This window comes from Puma concolor, chromosome A1, assembly GCF_028749965.1.
Source record: "Puma concolor isolate L17-30 chromosome A1, mPumCon1.1.hap2, whole genome shotgun sequence".
Taxonomy (NCBI): Eukaryota; Metazoa; Chordata; class Mammalia; order Carnivora; family Felidae; genus Puma; species Puma concolor.
Window position 1 is genome coordinate 27332405 of NC_141667.1, and position 17348 is coordinate 27349752.

General features: G+C 42.5%; 1 protein-coding gene across 1 annotated transcript in view; it reads right to left on the bottom strand.

Moving 5' to 3' along the window:
- Window positions 1–2980: 2980 nt before the first annotated feature.
- The window catches only part of ADAMTS12 (ADAM metallopeptidase with thrombospondin type 1 motif 12), a 326954-nt gene continuing 312586 nt past the window's right edge, over window positions 2981–17348 (bottom strand). Inside the window, exons 23-24 of the mRNA XM_025924368.2 lie at window positions 14368–14521; window positions 2981–6639 (exon numbers count right to left, since the gene is read on the bottom strand). Coding sequence (XP_025780153.1) covers window positions 6461–6639; window positions 14368–14521 — 333 coding nt within the window. The 3' untranslated portion in view covers window positions 2981–6460. The remainder of the gene's footprint in view (window positions 6640–14367; window positions 14522–17348) is intronic.

The following is a 17348-nucleotide window of genomic DNA, read 5'->3' on the forward strand; positions in this document are numbered from 1 at the left end:
AGAATAATCTTTCATCTCTCAGCTGCTAAAAGACTTTCATGTGTCTTCCCAGATCCTTCACTTGGCATCAACACAATTTTTGTTGAACACACACTGTGTGCTAGACAGTGAGCTAGGTTCCAGGAATAGAAATAACAAAAAATATTTTCCCTCCCCTCAAAGGGCTACATCTAGAGGAGTGGTATGTTGGTAAAAGAATTGTAAGTAGATCTTAGCCTGGAATTAAGAATATAGTGAGTGATGGTTAAGAGTTTTTCCCTGGATCTGTTCCAACCTGCTCTGAGGGATTTCCAGACCCTGCAAATTCCTCTCTGATAGTTTGGGAGCAACAAGAGAATGTCTCCTGTGGACTAATTCTCTTAATGACTTTCTCCCACAGCTTATTATTTTCCTGTCCTGCCACAACACAGCTGGCTATGGGGATGTTTCCTAGTTGTCATAGCAGCCAAAGAGGATGCTGTGCAGGGATGGTGCCAGAGGCACCACTGTAGATGGCATTTGGGCAGAGGACCCCACCCCCGGCTGGCTGATGTCTGATGCCCAGCTCCAGGCAGACTGTGCTGCTTCTTTGGGAATCCTTTGATATTATGCTGGTGCCAGGCACCATATGCAGAAGCCGCAGCACTGTCACTGAGGACCTCTAGTCCTGGCAACATCCCACAAAGCTGGTGATGGAGGTGTGCCAGCCTCTTCCACTAAAAAGAAGGGGCCTGGGGTTGTCCAGTGAAGGTGTGGGCAATGCTTGGTTGGGGAGTGGGCGCAGAAGGCAGGCTCACTCTCATTAACTTCTGGTCTTGTTTTTCTACTCTTCCTGATAAGTCTTTTCCTTATGATCTTTAAAAAAATATCTTCATGCCCGGGTGGCTCAGTTAAGTGTCCGAATTTGGCTCAGGTCATGATCTTGAGGTCTGTGAGTTCAAGCCCTGTGTCGGGCTCTGTGTTGACAGCTCAGAGCCTGGAGCCTGCTTCGGATTCTGTGTCTCCCTCTCTCTCTCCCCCTCCCGCAGTCGTGCTCTGTCTTTCTCTCTTAAAAATAAACAGGTGTTAAAATAATTTTTTAATTAAAAAAAATCTATCTTCAATTAGGATTTCTGGAAAAGGTACCATTTTTACATAATACCTTCTCTGTTCCCCCACCCCCACATCTCTTCCCTTCATGCTCTTTTACCTCTCTCCCATAGAAACAAGAGGACTCAGTGTTGGTAGTGTTGGGATATGCTTCTGGACCTTTATGACACCCTTGTCAAGAGCTCCTCCCAGTACAGGACAGAATGCTGCCATTGGTGAACATTTAAAGGCCATGGATACTTTTATTAACAGGTTAATGGGTTGAGAGATCCACCTCTCTCTTTCTCTCCCTCTCTAGCCCCCATCCTTCTTGAGCCTGAAACCTGGAGATGTAGAGAAGAATAGGAAAACTCTTTTCCATCTGCATCTATGGTATACTCTCTAAACCAGCCTTATCCTTAGTAAAGGTGTTAATTTGATCTGGCTGATTACATCTGTTCTGTTTGGGTAGAAACCTCAGTTGGAGGAGGTTATTCCAAGTCCCTAAGATATCATTTTTCTATTTTATTTGCTTTTAGTTTATTGCCCCCAGCTCTAAGATCAAACACCTGAACCCCCAGGGGCTGATTCAAGACTCTTTTGGAGCTATACTCACAATCCTTTGTCCCCTCCATTAAGATGCTTTTTCAAGCTAATGTGCTTTGAATCCTGATAATTTTTTTTCTTCTTTGAAGGTTTTCTGACTCACCTCATTGGTCCTCTTAGGAGTTCTAAATTTTAGGGTGGGCTCAGTTTTACTCAACCCAGAAATGCTGCTACTCACTCCAGGGTGATATTGTTGTAGCGCAGCTTTTCAACTTCAAAACTATTCACACTTTGAACCAGACAAATCTTTATTGGTTGGGGGGCTGTCATGTAGAATGTTTAGCAGCATCCTTGGCCTCTACTCACTAGATTCTTATAGCACTTCCTCCCCTGCCAATGTTTCCAGTCATTGTCAAATGTCTCCTAGGGACAAAATCATCCCTGATTAAGAACTAGTGTTCCAGAGGGGAGCCTGGGTGGCTCAATCAGTTAAGCATCCAATTTTGGCTCGTCACGATCTCACAGTTCATGAGTTTGAGCCCAGCATCAGGCTCTCTGCTGTCAACGAGGATCCTCTGTCCCCCTCTCTCTGTGCCTCCCCCACTCATGCTTGTGTACTCCCATGCACTGTCTCTCTCCCTCTCTCTCATGGTGAAGGAGGAACAGAAAAGTGCCTCAGTCTTTCTGGCAGGGTTAGTGTAGGCTTCTTTGGTGAAACAGCATTTGAGCTGAGTTTTGTAGGATAAGAGTTACCCAGTGATTACAGAAAGAAGAGTTTTTAAGGTACAAACAAGGAGGTGTTCATGGCCCTCTCTGATGTCTTCTTGACCAAAAATGATTCCTACTGCCCCTATGCATGCCCTCAAACATCCTAGGCCTACAGATGCTTGGCTCTTGCCAGCCTCATTTTTACTCATTCCATTTGAATAAATTCCATGTCCCTATGCTGGTTACACTTGCTATGCTAGGTACCATTTTGGAAGAAGGACTGGATTTCCAGAGCAAGATCCTCTAGAGGTGGGTTAGTTTGTCTTAAATGTTACGTCAACATGCTGGATAGATTGAGGGAATAGGTTATGCTGTGAACTGCATACACAGTTCTGCATACACTGAACCTGGTACTGAGGAGAATTTTAGGCATCACTTTGGATCATCATATGGTGGATTGTGTCAGCTGCATCAACATTCACAAGGGACCTATGTTCTACATCACCGGGGAGGTGACTCATCTGATGACATAATGATCTAGGGGTGGAGTAGGAAGAAATCTGCAAAGGAGTGTGGGAGGAAGAAGTTGACAGCATCCTCCTCCAGTTGTTAAATTCCAGGGCAATACTGGTGGGTGGTGGGAGTCTCATGGCAGGAGTAAATGTATCACATGGAAACATTGAGTTTAGCGATTTTATTAATGCTACACGATAGCAGGCTATGATTACACTCTGGCTTTAAATACTGAGGTACCCACCAAGGTACCCCTAAAGGAGGCTGGGCCTGGCAAAACAGCGTAGCATAGAGATGCAGGGAGAGCACATGGGTTGGGCCATATACATCATACAACCACTGTGGAGGACAGTCATGGGTAGAACTGTGCTTTGCCAATGATTTTTTTAATGACATAACTTAAAATAATGTTAACACTAACAATATTTGAATTTTCAATACAACAAAATAGGAGTAGCATCAAATATGTTGGCTAAGTTGTAGCACCAGGCAGTTCACGTCATGTGGTCTCTCCCCTGAGAGTGAATCACTGTGCACCGAGCAGCAAATACACTGTCCCAGGACTTCATCTTAAAGTCAGAGGGAGAAGAGCTAAGATTGGCAGTCTCTGGGCTGGCAGGGTGTAGATTTTAGAATTTGAAGGGTTTCAACCAATTGATTGGGAAATTATGTCTGAAACAGCATAAATCTCTCACATTGGTTTCAGAAACTTGATGAAGTAAACATTCATTAAATATCTGAAAGCACCGCATTGGGATGACTGCACCAGGAAAACCCATTGTAAAACAAGTCATTTCCATGAAGAGGCAATTGTTTGTATCCACAAAATTATTTCTTTTTTTGAAAAGTCTTCGCTGGTCTCTTGGAATATTTTCTCTTGGTGTGTTAAACTATGTTTCAGTGTTCAAGAATTCAATTCACCCACAACTTTCCAGAGAACAGTGAACTCTATCACTATGAAAGACAATGGAAATAAACCAAACTGGGTTTGAGAACCTCACTGTATTTAAGCACCAGACCCTGTGGTGGCCCCTCTGGCTCATGGCAGATGTGTATACAGCATGTCTTGCCACATTTCTCACTTGCCTGTTCAAGGTGGGAAGAAAGGAGGACGTGCACTAAATAAATCAACAATGCTGTTTGATGTTGTCCCCTGTGAACATCCAAGGAATGGTGAAGGTACCATCTAGGTTCTCGTCTTTAGAGCCTTCCTGTTAAATCTGAGGCCTCTTTATGACTGCAAGCAGGGGGACCTGTCAAAACCCTGATGATCCAAAGATGAGTGTCAAGGTAACAACTGTGTCAGATGACTCTATCCTGGAGTACAGACTGACAGAGGCCACACAACTATCTCACGACACAGCCTCCATACAGGCAGTGAACGTCTGTGATACATGATTAGGGGCTCATTTCCTACCTTTACGAAACTGGAGAAAGCCCTAGAATGGAATATCTGGCCAGACCCTCCCCACATGTCTATCATCTTCTCTGCCATGTGGGTCATAAATAACATGGTCCATTTCGTGTATTGAGAAATCTGGCCTAGTTGAGTTTGCTGAGGTCAGTAGGAATCCAGGTTTGTTCCTGAGTTCTGGAAGACTGGTCATACCCAGGTCTCTGATGACATGCATAAACTGATGCTAGATAGTACAGTACCGGGTGAAGTTAAATCAACCTAGCTTGCTAAATTTGGCCCCCTGAAAGCCCACACTACACTTCGGGGATGGTCTCTGCAAACGGCCTCATTAGAAAAAAATCAGGTTCTCCTCCACTCCTGTCACTAACCATTTAAGCCTCTTCTCTCTAAAACATATTTCACCAATGATTGTCATCTACCAGCAGTGTTTGCATTCAAAGAGAGAGAACACAAAACCATTATTATTGAGAAATAACCTCCCTGGCTTTAGGTAAATGTTTCTGCTTTCCTCCTGTTTCTGCTCCTTCTTAAATTTCATTCCAACCCCAGTGTTCTATTTTCCACAGGAATTTATCAGAATAATAGACATTAATGGTTTGAAAGAAAATGAAAAAGCACATAATATAAACATTTTAAGCTTCTAGTATCCAAGCAATAGAACTGGCATTGGCCAGCAACACCATCACACATTCAATAGATGTATATGGACTCGCCCACCTGTACATCTATCTGTATGTTTATATTAGTTCTGCCACCATCTAGATATTAGCACCATTTTTCAATAGCACCATTCTGCTGAACGGATAGGTAATCCACCAGAGCTATGGGACACTACACTACCTGTGCATGAGTCTGGAATGTGCTACCCATTACCTGAAGTCCACATCCCTGCTTCCCGCTCTGTCAAGAACTGGTTCTGAGGTCTTCTTCCCTTTGAGGCCCTCCCTACCCACCCACCCACCCAGGAAACTTGCCTTGTATTTGAGACCACAGCCTCCTGATTGGTGGTGAGAACGTCCAGAATAAGCATTCCAGCATTCATTTCACTTTTTGGGTCTCTCTTGACTGTTCCATCCCGGGAAACAGACCTTAAAACTAACTACTGGGTGTACTGGGTGTACTTAACCTCACTTTTGAGTTTTGTTTTTTTTTTTCAAGACTAGAGGTGCGTTCCAAGTTCTTGTACTTAATACAGTTTACCTGGTTCTTTGACATATTTTAATCTTGAGCACCATTTTCTGTCCTGGGGGTAGGCAGGTGTGTGTTGCAGCCACAGACCTGGCTAGAGTAGCTGTTGTGTGTAAACCCCCAGCAGTGGAAACACAGCTGGACCTGAACTGATGACTCAGGCAGGGAATGTGCTAGAGAGGAAACGTCAGACAGGAAGACTCATCTACTCTTCTGCAAAGGAAACGTATTTGCCAGGAAAGGGGGAAGAATAAAGATCCATGTTTCTTTTCTTATACTAGCAAGAATTTGATTTCTGCTCGTTTGCTTTTTAAGAGTTTTCATAGAAATTATCCTTGAGTCAGAAATGTCTTCTGTATAATTAAGCTAAATCTTTTACCTTTACAAATCTTATAGTTTCTGCCCATTTTCTCTTCTTCTTATATCTCCAGGCACACAAGGGAGTCTAAACAGCCCACATATGGAGTCTACAGTGATGTAGATGGAGTGATATAGCCAGCACTTTCTCTCCCTGACTCCGGTGAGTACTGGCTGAACAAAGCGGTCCTCTGCCTGGGTGAAGTAAAGGAATGTTCCTGAAAGCTCTCTCCCATGACGTATTCAACAACAGCTTCCCAAGCAGGAAGGAAAAAAAGGATGGTTTCACCTAAGTAAATTAACAAGATTATTTGTTACCTGGATACATCTGGTTCTGTTTCTTGATACTCCTGAGGTAGTCTGGGAAAATCCTGGTGTCTTTGTTTTTATTTTTAAGGAGGGGAAAGACATCATGTCACTGACTTAGCTAATCTGGCACCTTTCCTGGGAGCCAATCCCAGGAGATGCCTGACTCTCCTGGATATCTCACCTGCCTGTCAGGGAACAGCAAGCTATCACAGTCCCACGCCTTTTGCAAGGATGTTTTGTGGCTAAAAAACACAGTGGATTTTGTTTTGAGCCAAAGTTGGGCCTGAGAAACCTCAGTGCAGTGGTCCCTGGGTCTAGAAAGTATACCATCAGCAGGTTGCTGCAGTCTGTGGTGGAGGGTGGCTTCCTTCTGGACTAGAATGCTTTGGGGTTTTTGAGCGACTGTGGCTTTCTTGGCCTTTGGGTGTGGACGATGTGTGTCTGGGGACATGAAAGGCAGCACTGAGCCCTCACAGTGGGCACAGAACATTTCTTCATGGTTTTTAGTGTTTGGCAGAAACTGGCTGATAACTTGTCCTTGGTGCAAAGTAAATCTGTGGAAGGAGAGAAAAATAAGAAAAAACAAAGATTATCCTTTGTAAGTGAATGAACACAACTTCTATTAATGGAAGATGTTATGCATCTACCAAGAAAGGTTTCATAATAATTCATAATAGTTGACATCCACAGAACACTGATTATATATCAGACACTCTGCAAAGTATTTGTGTTAAACTGAACTATCAGTCACAATTCTTCACTCCTGCGTAGCGGTGTCATATACATTCCCACCCTTGCCATGGCTGCCTGGTGGGTGTGAATACTTCTCCATTGCTTAACTTTGGGTTTAGCCCTATGACTTGCTTTGGACAATGTGACCTAAGTGCGCATGATCCTTGCAGGGCTTTGGGGGGTGCAGGAGGAGGAGCCTGCCCTGATGAGCTTCTGCTGTCACCGTGAGAAGGACATGGTTCATGCACCTAGTGGACCAAGGAGGATGAAAGATACATGGAACAAACCTAGACCGGACCTACAGCTTGCAGCCAAGACCAGCCAACCACAAGCTAGATCAGCTGACCCTCAGCTGATCTGTAGATGCTGAGCAAAATACACATGATTGTAGTCCCCAAGTTTAGAGATGTTTTGCTCTGCAGTATTGTTTTGCAACAGTTGAATGCAATGTTTCACATGCACTGCCTCATTTAATCATTTCAGCAGTACTATCGGGTAAAAATGATTCTTTCCATTACACAAATGAAGATGGTAAAGCCTACAGGAGTTAAAAACCTGCACAATGTTCCCTGGCTAGTAAGTGGCACAGCCAGATCTAAACAGAGACAGTTTTGACCCCAGAGCTTATGCTCTTATCAATCATGTTACTCAGAGCACCGAGCAATCACCCAGCTAGCCAACTAACCAATGTGTTCTGAGCATAGCTCAGCACAGCAAAGGATACAGGTATATAGAATGTGGTCGCTGCCCTCCAGAAATGTACCCGGTAGGTGAAGCCATAAGACATACACAAATAATTCCCCTGGATTCTAATCCTTGTTCTACTCTAACAGCTCTAGGTAATTAAGTTTCTCAATTTTTATTTTTCCTTTGGCCCTGCTCTCCTCATCCATGAAGCAGGGAATTTCTCAGCGACCATCAACACCACACACATTCTAGGAGCAGTATTCAGACTGGACAGGTCCATGCAGTCCTGGGCTGGAAGAAATTCAGTGAGGCCCCAAGTAGCAGATTTTTCTTCTACAAAGTGAAATTCAAACTTTGCCTGGGTGCCTCTCAGAGCTCTGGCTGCTTTTCCTTCTTCTTTCCAGAAGAGATTTGAATCATCTCGAAGAAAAACATTTTCACAAAGAGGCTGTTGTCCTTTGTAAATAGGACTGTCAGTAGAAATAAAAATTGAGGTAACATCGTCTTTACCCAAAATCTGTGACAGTATGTTTTCCTCTTTATACTTTCTTTCACCTTCAGGTCATGAGGGCAAAAAATGCTTTGTATCTCCTCATAACTCATCATTCCCTTGAATGCGCCTTGTGTTTTTTTTCTTCTTGTGAAGAAATAAATGTCTTCTATTCGCTGTCAGAATTCTATTTTGTTTGCAAGTTTTAACAGCACTTGGGAATAGGCAACACACAATGTGCCTAGATCCCCCCAAAATCTTCACTGTTGATTCTTTTCTTCTTCAGGCCCCTTCCCTAAGCCTATTATAAAATTCCACAGGAAACTTTCTTAGGTGCTTTCACGTTTCAGGAAAGGCACACATTTCAGCCAGGGATTCCTACTGTGGAATAGGAACTGGAGGTCCTCATCTCCCTCATCTCTGCTAGAGCGGCCTGTATTCTCCTTGAGGGCTGGCCCTCCATCATGTGGACAGCTGTTCAGAATGAGACAAAGATTCCTCTCTAGGCTACTGGCTTTGGAACAGGGCCAGCATGGAAGCCTGGGTGTCACAGGTCTGCTCCAATTTCTCAGTCAGTATCTCCTGAAGCCCTTGTGGACGGTGGATGGAAGAGGTGCATATGGTGTAGCTCTCGGCCCCATGTTCTCCCTGCCACGGAAATGTGAGCACTGAGGTCACCTCGGGAAAGGAAGAAGACAGAGGAAGTGCGAAGGCTCAGCTTGCATCCCCTTTCTCCACAAAGCCTCTTTTGGCCATGCTGCCCCACGTGGATCCCTTCTGTCTCAGTCTCCGAACTTGTATTACTATTGCAATATTTGCTCCAACATGCTACTACATTCCATCTTGAACTCTTCTATAGTGATGTGAGTCTTTTTTGTGAGGGCTAAAGTGTGACCTCTCAAGCATGTCTACCATTATAGAACAGGCTTCCTAGAGGCTCCCAAATCCCTTAACCTATTGTGGGCTGAATTGCATCATCCGAAGTTTTAGTGTCTCCCAAAGTTGGAGTCCTAACCATTGGTACATGTGAATGGGACTTTGTGTGGAAATATTTCTTTGACGATGTAATAATGACATATATGAAGATGAGGTCACATCAGAATAGGGTAGACCCTTAATGACTGGTGTCCTTAGAAGAAGAGGAGACAGGTACACATAGTGAAGAGAAAACCACATGAAGACACTGACATCAGAGGGAAATTAGCCATGTGATGATGGGGGCAGAGATTGAAGTTATGCAGCTACAAGTCAAGGAAAGCCAGGGATTGCCAGCAACCACCAGAAGCTTAGACAGAGAGCATGGCCCTGTTAAGACTTCGATTTTGAACATCTGGCCTCCAGAACTGTGAGAATACATTTCTGTTGTTTTAAGCTATTTAGCTCCTGGTAGTCTTTTATGGTAGCCCTAGGAAAGTAATGCACCCACCCTCCTATGACAATAATAATAATAACAGAAATACAATTTATTAAGCACTTACCAGATCACCAGACAATATACTTCACATATACTGCCTTATTTGAGGCACATAGAAATTTACTTGTAGGTATAGCTATTCTTCTTTTAAAAACAGAAGGTTCCAGAGAGGCTTGGTAACTAGACCAACATTGATTGCATAGCTGGTATGTAGATGGTGGCTGGAATTTGAATGTTGTTTCATTGCTTCTAAAACTCGGACACCAAGGGAATGAATCTCTTGTACTGGTGATAGGGGAGGAGGAGGGCACATGGACAGATCTTCCTTGAAAAGAACATCCTCATTTGCTCACACGGGGCCCCCTATTGTCAGGTTAGGTCACCTATGTGACTGACAGAGGCTCAACGATGCCTGGTGTTCTTGCCTGATCTTGGGAACCATGAGATCACAAAGTCTGCTTTTCAATGGTCTTCAGAACACTGGGAGCATGCTGGATCCTGGGGTGCTCCTGTTTGAGAGTGGGGAACTTGAAAGACGAGTGGAGGATAGAGGTGGCCTATATTGGGAGTGTGTTCCAGGCCTGTGTTTAGCAGCTCATTTAGATAATGACCATGAGCCCAACATCATGGCATGGCTTAACTGCACAGTTCTCTTTATTATAATAAAACAATGAAGGCTTGTTGTATTCATCAGCAAACTGGATCCTGGCCGAAGCACACACAATGCTTATAATTAGGGGCGACTTGGAGAGGAGATCTCAATTTGCCTCTGCCTGTTCAACAGAAACCACGCTTGGAAATTTAAAGGGACACGTATAAGCTTGTTTCTTTGTTGTCAGCTGTGTCTAGGTTGAAAGGATAATATTTTTCCCATAGAAGAAAGTTTAAAAATGATTTCAGTATTGCTGACAAATTCAGTTTCTGTCAGAGTTTGGGTTCCTTGAGGCCAGGGGCTGTATTGTACTCATTTCTGTCCCCTCAGTTTTTAGCATTTGTCTGAGACATATGTTGTGATCAGTAATATTTGCTGAATAAATGAAAACACAAAATTCTATTCATCTGGAAGAATATTCTTGAGTAGAAAGTTTGCTGATTCTAATGTTCATTTGTAGCAACTCTGGGTCCAAGTACTGTGTTCATTACTTTCCTTATTCTTTTTCTTGCCTTCTCTACCCCTCATTCCCTCGTTAAAAAACAACAACCCAGGAATGGTGCACATAAGAGCTTTGCTTTTGTTTTATAATCATTATGAATATAATGCCTAGAATATACTTGATAGTACATATTTCTGGATAAATTTTTAAAAATTTGTTAAATCTTTAATTTTTTTAATCTTCTAGATACTTAGAAAGGGTTTAATAGTCTCTATATGGAAATGGTAGTTCTGATTTAGAATTTAAATCATTAACAATTTTGATGGCATCTAAAGGAATTAAAATGGCCTGGAGGAAAGCAAACCTTATGTGGAATTCATACCTGATTCTACAGGATGGACACAGGGTGTATGTTTATTGTGATGGCTGGCTGACTGACAAGAATCCAGGCACCGAATGACTTATTTTCAAAGCATTTTAGAAGGCTCAGGGGTCAGGGTTGGTGGTAGATTCTTTAAATCAAGGAATTTCTTGAAGCTGCTCTTCATGTTGTTTCTGTATGAGTAAGCATGGCTCTGCCTTCAGGAGAAGCTAGTAATTATCTTTTGTTGCCCTGATAATTGTTGAGGTGAGTGGAATTCATTGCTATTTGTATCCACTGACACCCAACTATTAGTCACCATCTTCTCAGTGTGAGATTTCAAGATAAAAATACCATGTATGCATTTCACGTAGTTTTGATTATTGAAGATGGCGCTGTCCAGTGATAAGACAGTTAAAGACTATCTACATAGAGTTTAAAAATAACAGCCCACAACACTGAGCATGGTCAATCAAGCCTTTTTGCTGCTTCAATTATATAAAAAATCAATACAATACAGACAGATACTATATCGCCTTAACATTTGAAAAACACGGTACCATAGAAGGTGATGAGATGACACAAAGGGAAGAGGGTCTCAAATTGGCTCCTTGATCTAGAACAGGGTGCTTCTCAAACTTTAATGTACATCCAAATCACCTGGGGATCTTGTTTAAGTGCAGATTCTGATATATGCAGTAGATCTGAGGTGAGGCCTGAGACCCTGCATTTGTAACAAGCTCCCAGGTGATGCTGGGGCAGCCAGTCCAGGGACCAAAAACACCTCTGAAAATGAGCATTAGGTAGTAGCTTCTTTCGGAGTTTCAAATAAAGTCAATGATAGCCACCCCCAAATGTAAGTTAGTCAGAAAGAAGTTGCGCGTGACAATCACATCTAAAGCATTTTCTCCCTCAGTGTATTACATTCAGAATTTCCAGCTAAGATCTCCCTCTTGGCTCTGCATCTGTGTAGAAAACCAATCACAGGACACTCCTACCCAAATGATTCATAGTCACCTCAACAAACATGTCCTAAACAGAACTCATTTCCTTTCCTCATTCTCAAACCCACTCCTCGGGGGGCTTGTCTCAGTGAATGGCAGCCTCCTCTACTCAGCTGCCCAGGTTGGAAATCTGGGCTTATCTTCCCTGTTATTCCCCCAGGAACAGAGACTTGCCAAATCTTCCTGTCAAGTAGTTCCTGAATCCACTTACTTCTCCCTACTTGCACACCACCCTAGTTCATGCCACATACATCTATGGCTTGGGGGACAGCTGCAGTCTCCTGAATGGTCTTATCTATCTTCCACATGGCAGCTGGCATGACTTTCTCATCTCCATGTCCCTGCTTGGAATACTTCAATGCTCCTTCTGCTCTAGGATAAAGTCCACACTCATCCGCATGCATCGCAAGCTCCAGCTTTGCTTTCTACAGTTCCTAACTTCCCATGACCTTCATACTTGAGTTAGACTCCTGTGCCATGACATTGTATTCTTCCTGGTTACTGCAGAAACAGAAAGCCCGTCAGGAACCTCTTGCATGACCTGTCTACACATCGTTCACTTCCTCTACAGGTCTTCCCTGCTCTCCCCAGGTCCCAGTCCATGCCCTTTCCAAGAACTCCTGTAACATTCTTACCTCCCTTATCAGGGTCACTGGATTGCAGCTTTGTTCCTTGTTTGACATTATGTTTAGCATGGAGTCAGTCAGGGCCCAACAAATATTTGCTGAATACGTGCATGATTTGTAAACACGCAACCTCTAAGGAAAATCTCAGGGTATGAATTCTAATGGCAGTCTCCATTGAATGCCAGTCCCCTCAGTACTTGGAAGGAGGCAAGGAACAGATGAACAGAACACAGGCTCCACTACCACTAATCTCTAACAATCTTTAGAAAAATACCACCACTATGTCTGACCCACATGCTGGTTTTTCACTTAGCTAATGACGTCTAATACTCAGTTCTATAAATAGGGACAGAGTAAATTCAGTCTGACCATCTAAATCGCAATTTCAGGACTACATCTACAGGAGGTACCCTCCGCTTTGTAATGGATGTAAGTAGACTATCAAAAAATCCTCTCTTTGCCTGAAAATCTCCTCCCTAGGTTTTTAACTTAATTTTAAAATCTCACATATTAATGAAGCCCCAAATACCAATGAAACAGACATTAGAGTTCATGCTTATGCTTGAACCCATTCATTCATAAATGGATAGAAGAAAGCGTAGTCTATTGAAATGAAGTAAGTTGCCCAAGGGAGGTAACTGAACTGGTTTGTTGATGGAATTTTTTCTCTTTTTAAAGGCACTTAATACCTGCTGTTTAAAATCTTCACAACAACTTCAGAAAGCTTGTATTATTATTCTCTTTATATCCAAAAGGAAACAGACTCAGAGTGTTAAATAATTTGCCAAGGTCACAGATAGAAAGAGGCTGCTACTGGATGCAAACCCATTGCTGTCTGATTCCAAAACTGGATTCTTTTCACCCCCGAGGAAGTGACGCATGTGAAGAGAAGACCTGGCTTGGTGCTCTGGCTCTGAAGTCAGCCCACCGGGTCTTCATGAACGGGCCACTTAACCTTTCCAGGCTGCAGCTCAATGGACTTAAATGACGAAGGTGACCATACGTTATTCAGATCGGGATGCTTTCGGAAAGTGGAAGTTGAATGTAGCAGGTAACAGTGATCTTCCTCTGTTCAGGTGTCCCTCCTTATGTTTTTTGGTCCATTTTCATGTGTCACCCCAACCCCCTACCCTGCTAAGTCCCAGCATCCCTGTTCTGTAGCCTCTAATACCCAGTGATTCTTGCTCTTTTGGAGGACTGCCCACAGACCCTCCTGGAGTTGCTTTGTCTCTCCACGTAGAGAGCTTTTAAGACCCGCGAATTCACTTTCCCCAGTGTAGCCGTTGGCCAATGTGAAGAGTGTGGGAGTGTGAAAGTCCAGCTCACAGGCCTCAGGAACAGACAGATCTGACACATAGCTTACACCCTAGAGCTTCCCTGTGGGACCAGTCTGAAACAGCAGCCTGGCTGTGCTTTTGCCCTCTTTTGTCTTGCTTCTCCTATTCCCTTAATGGTTTTCCTCGGGAGCACTTCCTAAATGAATCCCTTGCACACAAATTTGTACCTCAGAGCTGTTTCTGTGGAACCTGACCTAAGCCAGTGGTGCTGGATTGATAGAGACAGCCGTTCACCACTTGACTGATTTCCTGAGAAAGGCTGGAGCATCTCTCAGAAATTTCTGAAAAAACAGAAGTGATTCTCATCTCTGTGGGATGACATCAGTGTGAACGTGCTTTGAGACGGGAAAATGAAAGAGATAATCCCTCAAGGATCACCAGATCAACAGACAGCTTGCTCTGAGTGGAGCTGGCTGGCCTCTTCAGCATTAAGATTCTTCGCTCAATAAAGGGGACTAAAATTATCCACAGTCGATTCATACAGGACACCTTATTGATGAAATGTTCTCTCCCCCCTGGGCAAAGGCGTTCACCCACCAGCACTCTTCTTGCAGGCCTGCAGGCTGCACTTCTGGACTTCTGGAGGTCTGGCTTCGTGATCACACACGCATCGGTCTTCAGTTGTGTTGTCTTCTGAGGAGACACAATGCACAGTCCTCTTCTGAAAGCCCCCTCCACAGGAAGCAGTGCACTGAAAAAGAGGGGTGCACAGAGAGTCACGGTTCTTCCCTGGGACCACCAGGGGGACTCTAGCAGAGCACCTCTAGCCCCACCATACTCAAGGAGGGGACAGTCTCGATTATCAGAAATCGTTCTGAAGGAGTCAGAGAATAAGGCACTACAAATTTGGAGATGTGAATTTAGGCAGAGTCTATACTACTGACTGTGTGGATTGAATTTAACTTAATTGACTGTTGGGTTCTCTGAGGAATGTGGACAAAGTCTGAAATACAAGCAAAATAGAAAAAGATTTCATTTCTAAGCCCTGGTGCCTCAGAAATCCAGTTTCTCTGAACTAGATTTGACTTGGGGCTGGGAATCAGACATGAAGAAAGAGAAGTAGGAGAGGAAACCATGAAAGAATGGAAAGAGAATCTGGAATGGGTCCAGCTGGACCATGTATGGCCTCAAGCCACTCACAAGATTTTATCGCAGTGTCATCCAGTGGCTGCCTGGAAGCAGAAAAAATTTTTTATTTTGTCTATATATTATGAAAATATATAATATAAATGTATGTAATATATTAAAATATAATATATAAATATTTATATTATATATATTAAAATATATATAAAATATATACTATAATATATATTACACACACACACACATACACAACATAAAATTCATGATTTCAACCATTTTTAAGTATATAATCCAGTGCCCTAAGTGTATTCTCATGGTTGTGCAATCATCACTTCTATCCATCTCTAGAACTTTTTTGTATTTCCAAATTGAAACTCTGTACTCATTAAATAAGAGTTCCCCATCTTCCACCCTCACCACTAGCCCCTGGCAACCACCAATCTATTTTTCATCTTTATGAATTTGACTATTGTATGTACCTCATATAAGTAGAGTTGTCCCTGGATTACTTCAGTTAGCATAATGTCTTCAAGTTTCCTCTGCAATATAGCATGTATCAGAATTTCTTTTAAGGTGGAATAATATTCCACTGTATGTATATACCACATTTTGTTTATCCATTCATCTGTGGATGGACACTTGGGTGCTTCCGCATTTTGGCTATTGTGGACCACAGATACTCTAATGACTAACATTCCACTTCAACATTTTCTTTCTTATATAATTAAACTTCCCAGAGGGCAGAAACCAGAAATAACTACTGAGCTGATCTTGAGTAAATAAAAGTGTGCAACAGAAGACAACAGGAAGAACAAGGGCAGTTAATCAAGCCAGAATTTGATCAAGAGTCCTGGACCAGGATTCTGGAGATGGGCTTTTCCACTCACTGCATATTGTTCTGGATCAAACACTCAACCACTCTCTTTCTTCCCCTGTAAAATAAAGTTGTTACATAAAGAACAAATGACTTCCTTTCCTACTTTCTGCTCCTAAGGGTCTGATGGAACAAGGCTGGGCTGGTCCAGGGTGCTGAAGTCCTGCTGGCCCTCTTGTCCAGGGCAGATAAAGATGGAAGAACTAATTCCAAGCCAAGCACAAAAATGAGCAGAGAGGTCACTGCCCATGCATTAATTAGTCAATTAAAATGACTTGTGATAAAGAAGATGCATGAATTTGTGTTGGTACTTAATTGGAGGATTAAGCAGGAAGCATGGTTACTGATTTGGGTTTTGTTAATTGTGGTAATGCGGTCAGTTTGGGGTTTTAGAGAGAAGGTACACCTCTTTTAATGCTGAGTTCCACTTCTTTGGAACAAGTGATAATAAGGAATCTTTGTGTAGAACTGAGAACCCCAAAATAAGGATGCGGCTTAGCTCCCAGCTAAGGCTACTGAGTAACTGAATTGACCATACCCTAAGGTGAACTGCACACTAGTCTCATTCAGTCCTGGATGCCTTATCCAATCAGAGCCCAAGGGTTCTCTTCAGCTTAAGCTGGCCTGTTTGGAAATGTTGACTCCCAGGGCTTAGCAGATGATCAGCAAAGACTCACTCTGTGTGAAGCTATAAAACTCTGTTGTTGCTACCACTCAACCAACATAGATGGATTGGAGAAATATGAAAAGGAGGAACCATTAGATGTTTCAAAACTAATGCAAGCATCTTCACTGAATAGTTTTCTTACACTTACTACTAATATATGGTAGGCACAGTTCTAAGTGCACAGGAAATATCCTTGAGTTCAGTCCTGGTAGCAACCATGTAAAGTAAGATTTTTTTTTTTTTTTTTTTTTTTTGGCTTTTGCTAACATAGAAACAGGTCCACCTCTCTTCTGACTTTCCTTTCTCTTACAGAATTTAACGGGCATGGAGACTCACGTTCTTCAGATTTGGAAATTTTTCTTGTATTAATTCTTTGATTGCCTCATTTCTATTCCATCTCTATTCTCTCTTTCTGAAATCCTATTTCAATTTCATACCTCCCGGTCTGATCCTCTAATTTTCTCATCTTTTATTTATTTTTTATTGCATTTTCTTTTTGTATTTTCTTGAGAGATTTCTTCACATTATTTCCCCAACCCTTCTACTTACTTTTTTACCTTTCTATTATAAAAATACTTAAGATCTCTTTATATTCTCTGAGTATTCCTTTTATATAGCTGCAATAGGAAGCTAGGTCATGGGTGTAGTCTCCTATTTCTCTGAAGAAATTAATTATAGTTTTTTGGGGGGAAGTTTGATGTTCTTTTCAAGGTCTCTGTTCCTTGGAGTTTCTTTTGTTCCATTTGTTATTTTGTCCTTGGTGTAATAGGTTTTCTTAAATGTCCAGTAACCCTAGCCTATCTACTTAAGATGAGGTAACTATGAGCTGACTGGAAGTTCCATGGATGGCAGTTATTGTGAAGTGGTTTTATATAAGGTGATCAGGAGGAG